General features: G+C 33.2%; 2 protein-coding genes across 4 annotated transcripts; both read right to left on the minus strand.

Annotated features, from left to right (window-relative positions):
• Nucleotides 1-730: 730 nt before the first annotated feature.
• On the minus strand, nucleotides 731-4,359 carry LOC120192823 (protein WVD2-like 4). Of its 3 annotated transcripts, none has more exons than XM_039195538.1 (9): nucleotides 4,151-4,359; nucleotides 3,456-3,720; nucleotides 3,016-3,407; nucleotides 2,867-2,919; nucleotides 2,584-2,655; nucleotides 2,404-2,485; nucleotides 2,246-2,317; nucleotides 2,004-2,111; nucleotides 731-1,335 (listed from the first exon to the last, which is right to left on the minus strand). In XM_039195538.1, the coding sequence occupies exons 2-9, from the start codon at nucleotides 3,691-3,693 to the stop codon at nucleotides 877-879; spliced, it is 1,476 nt and encodes a 491-aa protein (XP_039051469.1). In that variant the 5' UTR covers nucleotides 3,694-3,720; nucleotides 4,151-4,359; the 3' UTR covers nucleotides 731-876. The 3 variants fall into 3 exon arrangements, with proteins under 3 accessions (XP_039051469.1, XP_039051468.1, XP_039051467.1); XM_039195537.1 differs by having other exon boundaries at nucleotides 3,016-3,303; nucleotides 3,463-3,717; nucleotides 4,151-4,358; XM_039195536.1 differs by having other exon boundaries at nucleotides 3,016-3,303; nucleotides 3,463-3,720; nucleotides 4,151-4,358.
• A 3,411-nt stretch (nucleotides 4,360-7,770) lies between these two features.
• LOC120192867 (fra a 1-associated protein-like) lies at nucleotides 7,771-9,436 on the minus strand. The gene is made up of 2 exons (XM_039195568.1): nucleotides 9,184-9,436; nucleotides 7,771-8,310 (listed from the first exon to the last, which is right to left on the minus strand). The coding sequence occupies exons 1-2, from the start codon at nucleotides 9,345-9,347 to the stop codon at nucleotides 8,043-8,045; spliced, it is 432 nt and encodes a 143-aa protein (XP_039051499.1). The 5' UTR covers nucleotides 9,348-9,436; the 3' UTR covers nucleotides 7,771-8,042.
• Nucleotides 9,437-9,675: the final 239 nt, after the last annotated feature.

Genomic DNA, 9,675 nt, shown 5'->3' on the forward strand with positions numbered 1-9,675 from the left:
ATCAAAAAATATTTTTACAATGATAAAATATTAATGATATCCAAATATATTTAAATATACAGTCATCTTCTATACAACATTTATTACACAAATAATATATATATATATATATATATATATATATATTATTCGTGCATTAATGTTTCAAAATATATAAGTGGTTATAATATTATAACAAAATATATCAACTCGAATTTTGTAATGAAATCATTTCTGGTGGTTACAGTAGGCATAAAAAATGAGGACAAAGACAGCAGCAGCATAGGATAGATAGAGATCAAAGTTGTAGTCGGAAGGCATATATGAATGAATAATTGATTCTTCCAGCAACCATTCACCTTCATTTCACAGTGTCTGTCTGCATCCCTTACCAATAAAAACAAGTTGTCTATATCACAAACAACTCACTATTATTGGCCCTGTAATTCCTTAAAAGATCTGTATACATTTTCCAATTAAATTTGCACATTTTATCTCCATCTCAGCCTCCATCTTGTGCAATGACTAACCCTGGAAGGAAAACATGAATTTCCCAAAATATCATCACCCACCTAATGCTAGTTAGAACTTGAAATCAAGCACCGTATATAGGTTACCAGCAAAGATTGAGCAAATGTTCATGTCAGATTGAGCAAAGATTGGCAAACAATTTTGAGAGGAAGAGAATCATAGAAAGAATTTTCAGTTGAATTTAATAAAGGAAATAGGATTGCAATAACAAGTTGATTGATGCATATATAACTTATATAATGTGTATAGTAACCCTCCAAAAAATGTCATGATCAACTTACAAATACTAGTCACAACAGCATGAAACTTGGAGATTAATAAGTAAAAAAATGAAGGTATTAACACAAGGCCAGAGAATCATGGTCTTCAACCTCCGACTGTGACTTGACGGGGCATTATATCAGCGTTGGCCAAACTTGGAATTGGTCCGCTGTTCTGAGTAGGGTTTATTTCTTCTGCTATAGCTACGGATTCCTCAGATTGGGAAATGTTGATGGGATCGTTCTGGTTTTCTTCAGGCTTCCCAACACAAGCATCCTGCACAGGGTTCTCCGCCTTCTTTGTTTTCGGTTTTGACTTTCCAAGCTTTTCTTCGGATTTGGTGGTCTCCTTGGGTTGAAGCTTAGGTTGGGGTTTCTTTACAGTCTTCTTGGAAGCAACACTATCTTCATTACCATTGGTTTGAGTTCTTTTGGTTGAATCGTTGCATTCTTGGTTCAAGGATGGGCTAATACCAGAACCATCACCTTCTGAAGGGTTGTTTGTTGGAGCAGCGCCGCTCTTGTTCCTTCCGAGCTTTGGGGATATTGCACGCGTAGTTGGTATCTGTGACGATTACAGAAGATATCAGATAATTAGAGTACAGATGAGATACCACAATAAATTCTAAGAGTCTACCAATGAGTACATTTGCCTATTATTCAGGTTATCTTCCCATGTCACTGCATGATAATACTCTAGATTTGTAGTCATCTATTAGATAATTTCAAAAAGAAAATGCATCATTTTTACCGTATTGTCGAGGATAAGTAGAAGCACAAAATCTTAATCTGACTAAATGTCTCGATCACCTTATAATCCTAAAGCATTATTAACGTGAATCAAACACAAAGCCTTTAAAATCCCAGTAAACAGCCTGCAACATTTTAAGTATTTTCTTTACCTACAGCAGTTTCTATATAGACACCATTCATTTTCTCAACCTTCAAAAGAAAACCAAGAAATGACAATTGAGAAAGTTGAAGTTCCTACTCATTCATTGTATAGTGGTAAAACAATTCAAAGTTCACAGTATAGGATTCACAATTATCAGCATTGTGCTACAAAAAGAAATCATCAAACGATGTGATAAAATAATAGGCATATTCCAAGTATCCTAAGGCCAATGTGGCTTCAAAGAGAAAAAGTGGCTATAGCAAAGAAGTTAAGATTTTCCGATAGAAGAATACATGCCAGCATGAAATATTAATGATGAAAAGAAAAAAAAATATTACCTTCTTTATTTCAACTTTTGGAGGAGGTTCTTTGTAGAAACTTGGCATTGGTGTAGCTTTAAAAGTCAAGCTCTTCCTTAACTGCTTGATTTCAGCTTCCTGATTCTCCTGCGACGCAACAAACCTAAAAGTTAGGCGAGATAGAACGAATTGATGCAGAAAACTTGGAAAACGTAATAACTACTTGATAGAGTAGAAAAATATTTTCATTCAAGTAATAGTTATGAAGTCATCGCCAAGACCTTTGATTTTTCCTGAAGGTTATTCTTTTCAAGTTCCTTAGCATGGATCTTCTCTTCTATCTTTGAAAGAAACTGGAGGAAAAGTTCATGAATAATCATTTATAAAATGAATGTAATTAAGGCTACCGGAAAGTAACAGATTGATGCATATTCCCAACCTCCTTTCGCTTTTCAGCACGTTCCTCCAGCCTAAAGGTGAATCCTGACCCACTGCTCCTCCTAGTGCTACGAGAAGTGGCACTGAATATAATCATGACCAAAAATCGGACATCAATAAAAAGAGAGTGATTCATAAAATTGTTTGCATAGCAAAAGGAAGTTAAAAGTAATGACGGTACGAAGTAGTGGAATGAGCATCATCATCCTCTTTACTCAGCGCTGCAGCTGTTATTGGCTTGGAATCAGCTGATCTGCAAACATACAGGATTTGCTCACACTATAAATAAATAAGCAGAATTAAACTTTCGAGTTAGATATAATCATACAGGAACAAAGAGATCTATTCCGCATTCAAATTTTGAGCAAATTTACCATGAATATAAATGCATTATAAGTATACAACCTAAGTAGAAGAGGTTAAGCAGCGTGCATCTGAGTGATGATAAGGTAACCAAGACTTACTCAGACGATGAAGAGGGCTTAGCATCCACATTACCAGGACCAGATTTCGCAGGCTGATAAGCAAACACAAAGACGAAACCAAAAGAGCCATTTAGAAAACCAAAAAGTGGAAAGGAAAATAGAAACTGATGATAACACCAATTTTATACCACAGCTTGCTTATTGCTAGGCAAAGATGCTAAAGTAGTCCTTCTAGAAGTAGCTCCAATGCCATTCGCGTTCTTTGAGTTGACATGGATGGATCCCCGCCTGTTGGGAAGACTCAAACGAGACAATGAAAGAACTGATCCATTAGAAGAAGAGCCATGAGCTTTTGAGCTTTTCTCCTGGGCATGTTTGGGATCAGCTTTCTCCTTATACCCATCAATGCTCTTCACAACAGCTTCGCCATGGACTCTTCTAGCAGGAAATGAAAGACTCTGGGACAGCACAGACCTCTGATTTCGAGTAACCGGAACAGCACTTATCAGATTAGGTTTATCCTTTGTCACCTTAATGTTCTTTGCATTTCCATAACTCGGAAATAAAGGGAACATATAAGCTATAAAAATTACATAAACATCAATAGAACAGCTTGAATGGATGAAACATGGTACCTTTAAGGTTTTTGAAATTCGACTCTTGGAGACATTTGCAGGAGCTTTACTTGCCTTGCCTTCAGATTTTGTTCCCTGCTGCTTTGGATCTTCCTTCAAATTTGAAGCCTCTTCACCATTAATGTAAGCATTGGGTTCCACTTTCTTTTCGTCTGCAGCAGATTCTTCAACATCTGCTTTTCCACTTACAATTATCTCTTCCTCCATTGTTATCCCGTTTTCAGACTCCATTCTACAGTTATGGTAGAAAATTTCCTGCTAAAATTACAAGTCAAGGTCATCAGCATGGACTTAAATCCTCAAAAAAACCCTTCTGTTTTTCTGCAAAAACTCAACAAAATCAATGACATTTCTAAATTAGACTACGAGACTAGAGAATTCAAGCAAGATCTAGCTTTAATGACCGGTTTTCTAAACTGAATCTAAATGACATATATGTTCCCTTCTCACACTCTTTCCTCAAAAAACACGATCTAGTTAAAATATAACCAAAACACGGAATGAGAATCTCTCACCAATTGAGCAAAGATCCAGCTGAAATTATACAATTAAACTCTCAGCCCAAAAAAACGAAAACACAACACTGACATAAAATATTAAACCTTTACAAAAATAACCAGACAAAATTCACATAAACTCGAAAAGACGAGAAACCAATGATTATTATTAATTTTCATAAAGAACTTACCTTTCTTTCAAGAGTTTAGACTCAAAGGGCTGAAATGCAGAGCTTGGGAAAAAAAGCACTGAATTTGAAAACAAGTGAACAACAAGAGAAACGAAGAAGAAAAAGTAACTTCGAAAGATAAACAAAGAAGTGACAAATCCAGAAACTAAAAGCTATAAATCCAAACAGGGGTTTCGATTGAGAGGCTTAACGAAGGAGGGTGGCATTCATAATGTCTAGAGAGAGAGAGAGAGAGAGAGAGAGACTGTGTTCTGTGTGTATATTTTGGGTTTAAAGGTTTTGAGTTTTTCAATGAATTGGATAGGAAGGTTGATGGAATGGATAGCCAAATGACTGAATTGCCACCAATATGAGGATATTTGGGGTTCAAGTTTTTAACTTTATCGAATTATGAATCATAATGGAGGGAATGAAATCAAAAAGAATTTTTCAGCATTACTGAATTCCATAAAATAATGTGTTTGTTTCGGCAATTGGGTTAATGTTGCCTCAATTATTGTCCAAATTCGGGATAACAATTCACCTGCAAATTCTCTTTCCTTGCTTATTCATTCATAATACAAATTAATTTAAAGATGATGACGGAAAACATAGTTTCCCGTCAATGATTCAAGTAGTAAATATTTGATATCGTTTAAATAAATTTCGAATTCGAATTTTTATGTACGTAAAAATTTCCTATTAAAAAATTAACCTACTAAAATTAGATTTTCTACCCGGATCGATCCGACTTAATCAAAGCAAAACATTTAGAATAAAAAACATGAGTTTCACTTGTTAACTTCACCGGAGCTTTACTATCCCTTCGATTTGTTAGATAATTTTAAAATTTTAAATATTCGGTTTATAAAATATAAAATTGCTTTAAAATAAAATCTTATTATATTATGTTATTCGTTACTCATGTTGTAGTTTTTGATACTCGAACTCGAAATCTTTAAGAATAACACATATTTCTTTAACCACTGATATAATTTGATCCGGACTATGTTTACGATTTTTTAAAATGAAAAAAAATCTAATAATAAGAAATAAAAAAATGATTTAATGAAGGTTTGACATTAACATTGGAAGCATGGCGTAAGAAAATGACAAGTCGAGAAGGATTGTGGAAGGTTGAAGCAAAAATGTAGCATGTGGAATGGTACAATCAATGACTGGTCCAATCTCCACTTGATTTAAATATTAAATATGTATTTATAAATTTGATAGTAAAATTATAAAGATATTATTATTATTAAATATGTATTTATAGGAAGTGCAAATGGAAAAAGAACCAAATGAGTATTTGGTAATGGGTTGAGGGTAATGAAGTAACTGAGCAACCAAAGCTTGGATGGTAGAATCCCATCTTAATTAAGTTGGCATTGATATCCCTAAATGTGTCCTTAATTACTTCATTAAGCAGAGGCATTCAGGTCCAATTGTAAACAAAAAGTTGATTGCTTAAAAAACTCATTTCACAACCAACCTAATAATTGACCCAAACAATGCACTGTCGGACAACATGGAAGTTCCGAACATTACCCCAATTTCAGCAATCATAAATCAAAATTGGGTTAAGTTTAAATAACAAGAGGTTAAACTACGTATCTAGTCACTCACCTATTCTTGTGGTTTTGTTTCGGTCACTATCGTTAAAAAAATAAACAAAATTACTTTATGGTGAGATGCCGAAATTTGTTAAATTTTTAACGACAGACGATCAAAATGAAATAAAAGTATAACGTTGGTATGATTTTGAAAAGAGTACAGTTGGGAAAGCAAAATAGAACTTTAGGAATAAATGGCTGACTAAATTCGTAGTTTACCCTAATAAGATTTAAATATTAAAATATTATCTAATTGGATAATAATAATAATAATTAAAATCTCGAGGATTTATAATGTAAGGAATGATTTAGGATGGGTCCAACCATAAAAGAGATGGGGTCACTCACAGCCCACAACCATCTGAAAGATGACGTGGCGAAAATAGAGCAACATGATTGGTCTCACGTTGTTTACAGCTGTCACGATTCGTTTTGGAGAGCCTCTTTCAGCTTTATTTTAAAGGCAACTTGAACCGTTAGATTAAAAGATGGAGGTGGGTCCAAAGCACAAGGTAAATTTTATTAAGAAAATGTGTGGGATTTTGCGTTGCAATCGCAGCTGGAAGAGCTTAGCCTTCAAATGTCATTTTCAATTTTTTTTAATTTATTGGGCACTATGCATTTGGCAATTTGCATGTGAACATTTTGTTGGAAAATTAACTTTTTTATTATCTTTATGAGAATCCGATGTAATTTTGCGGTCAATAAATTAACTTATAAGTATGGATACGTAGAATATAAATAACGATACTTGATATTTTTAAATTAATTTAAAATTAAACTTTCATACAAATATCAAACATTATATCATAAGTTTTGATATTTTAAAATTAAAATTTCATAAAGTATCAAATATCAAAACATAAATTCCAATATTTGTTATTTTGATTTCTTTTTTGAAATTCAAGTTTCATACAAGTAAAAAGGTTTATAATTGAAAATGTTTTTTTGTATTCAAGTTTAACTCAATAAACGCATGAATTTGTTATCACTTAATATAAATATTTTGATCGTAACATTTACATTTTAAGTTGCTATGTAATAATCGAAAATGTTATCGCACGTTATAATATTTGTTTCTCTCAACTTATTTTATAATTTTCGGTATTTTATTGTATCTAATTTACAAACTCCGATTACGTTTTTAAGACACAACTAAATTTAACATAACTTGTAGCATTTTTTCGCTTCCTACCTAATTTGTTGCTGTTGCTATTTTGTTGGACTCATTTTAGGAATTTCGGTAACATTTTCTGGCGAAACTAGATTTGTTAAGACGATTTATAATATTTTTCGCTTCCAATCAAATTTCTTATCCAATAACATTTTTTGAGCAACCAGATTTGCAACCTAATTTGTTATTGTCAATATTTTGTTGACCCATATTTAGGAACTTCAATAATATTTTCGACACAACCAGATTTGTTATTACAACCTATAACAATTCTAGCTTCCAACCTAATTTGTTACCCTTGATGTTTTGCTGGACCCAGATTTAAAACAACAGAAATATTTTCGAGTGCAACCATTTTTGTTATCATAGCATATAACATTTTCGGCTGCAGATTATAATATTTTGTGTTTTGTTTTCTATTAACCAGTAATCGTTTAAACCGATGACGTAGTTTATTAACCTTATTTTAAGGGTCACACAACAAAATCACCCAAAGAATCTAAAAGCCTTCTTGCTGCTACCATCTATCCCCATCCATAGCTAGCTGAAACCACCATCTACAACCCTTTCTATCCGGTGAAAAATAAGTGTCGTTCCTATTACCAATCACATCTCCGGCAAAACAACAGCTCCTCTGACCTACCCGTAATCAAAACAAGTCATCGCCTGTCGCCGTTTCTTCTCATTCCCTTCGAAAACCAAACAGCTTTCGCTAAGCCATTGACGGCTCAAAAACCTTGGGTTGTTTCTCGTTAAGGTTGTTAAAGGGAAACATGGAAGATTCATTGATAAATTTTCAACCAAAATGAGTGCTTGAACTAGTCCAACCAAACACAAAAACCAATCCATTTCAACATATAAAATGTGAAGGCCACAAATTTATTTCTCTGAAATGCACAACAAACACCATGACCCAAGTGCACACTACTGTCACAAAAATACCATTCCACTTCTTTATGCATACATTACTTTTATCCACATTGAAGAAAACATGACGAGGCTAGCTCTTACAAAAAAAAAAAAGAACACTTCAAACATCTTTAGCTAAACCTGACAAATCAAAATGCCCGGATTCGTCTCGTTTAGGAGAAGCTTTCTTCTGAGGATGACCTCCAACGGGTATTCCTCACCTTGGAGATGGTAGTGATGAAGATCCCCTGCCATAAAAGTCTCCAAAAGCATCGAAGAAACTGTTTCTCATCTCCTCAGCAACATCAAAGAAACGATTAACCCCGCCAAAGAACTCACGTTCTATTGCCTCCAAGTCACTGCATAGCCCAGGAAATTCAAATGCGCCTTCCCCATGTGATCCTGATGAGTAATTCCCTTTTAACATTTGCTCTGTGAAGTCCTCCTCGGTATACTCTTTGGTGGACTGCACTACTTCGACGGGCCTAGTTCAAAGATACACAGAAATGTACTAAGAAATCACACACTATGCTTAAAGCTAAAGAGTGGATGAAAAAAAGTTGCAGTGAACTTTATAAATTCCTGTATCTAATTCCAAACATAAACGACAAAATAAACCAGTCCAAAGAGCTATTATCCATTTGCACCGAAGTTCTGCTGCAGTCTTCACAGAGAACAATTAAGTTTTGCAAATAATACAAAATCATTCCGTGAATCATGTAAGAACATGAGAAGGGGAAAAAACATAGTGCACACAAACTAATAGCATATATGGTGATACAGGAACTTATTAAATTATTTTATATTATTTTTCTATTTCAGCAATATTTGTCAATTAAATGGATGACTAAGGCAATCTAGAACTACAATTATAAGATATCTTAGGGTTTAAATTTAAGGCTAGGATTAACACTTAATTTGTAAACCTACAATAAATAAGCAGTAATATATTTACAGCCACAACAATTTTTAAATATGTTCTTTGGATTAATAAAGAAACTATAAATTTTTATTGTTTCTAGTGTTTTCCCTCAAAACCATATCATATTGTCATCAATAAACAAGTTAAATAAGCCGATAAAGGAATCACACACACATATATATATGTATTTTGTCTATCTTGAAGCATCACTAATTTGGTGGTGGAGACACATATGCAGTTACCACTAATGTCAATTAAGCTAGGTTCAATTTTATTCCATTTTCTAGTGACAAAAACAGCACAAGCTGATTGACATAAAAATATACCGATAGTTTAACATATCCTTTGCAATCATAATATCATTAAAATTTCTTCAAAACTTCAGCAACATTGCATACAATTAAAATTTCATCAGTTTTATTGCTGCATTTCTTACCAATTTTTATATGGATGATAAAGCATCAAATCTCTTAGATAGTTTGTTAGACCAAATTTAGCTAGAATTTTCACAATCTCAAAGCCGAAGTTCAAATAACAAACATGAAAAAAGAAACAAAGTTCTAAAAAAAAGCTACAAAAACAATTTTTACACAGTTCCATGAGTTCAAACAAAAATTAATCTCTCAAAAAGAGGCTCCACATACACAAATGTTATAATCTATAAACAAGCCACCATTCTCTCTAGGCCAACAAAATTAAAATGAAATTGAAACAAAAATATTTTCAATACATAAACATGAACTTCAAAATTTAGATTTGAATTTCATTTGCTCAAAGAAATGTACAATGTGCATATCAGGTAAAATTAGCTAAATTCAATATTATTATATATTTTGGCACTATAAGAACATGCATCTCAAATACAAAAATATCTATAAAAACTTTAAATCCGTCACTAAATAGGTAAGCTTGTAACAAGCTCATGATT

This window comes from Hibiscus syriacus, unplaced genomic scaffold, assembly GCF_006381635.1.
Source record: "Hibiscus syriacus cultivar Baekdansim isolate YM2019G1 unplaced genomic scaffold, ASM638163v2 tig00116982_pilon, whole genome shotgun sequence".
Classification (NCBI taxonomy): Eukaryota; Viridiplantae; Streptophyta; class Magnoliopsida; order Malvales; family Malvaceae; genus Hibiscus; species Hibiscus syriacus.

Bases quoted from the DNA above. Each gene is read 5' to 3' on its own strand.
- LOC120192823 (XM_039195538.1), bottom strand. From the start codon at position 3,693: ATGGAGTCTGAAAACGGGATAACAATGGAGGAAGAGATAATTGTAAGT. The intron at 2,318-2,403 runs GTTGGGAATATG...CTTTTCCTCCAG, and splicing joins GTGCTGAAAAGCGAAAGGAG to TTTCTTTCAAAGATAGAAGA. The intron at 2,112-2,245 runs GTCTTGGCGATG...GTTGCGTCGCAG, and splicing joins ACCTTCAGGAAAAATCAAAG to GAGAATCAGGAAGCTGAAAT.
- LOC120192867 (XM_039195568.1), bottom strand. From the start codon at position 9,347: ATGGAACTGTGTAAAAATTGTTTTTGTAGCTTTTTTTTAGAACTTTGT. The intron at 8,311-9,183 runs GTAAGAAATGCA...TCTTTGAACTAG, and splicing joins TATCATCCATATAAAAATTG to GCCCGTCGAAGTAGTGCAGT.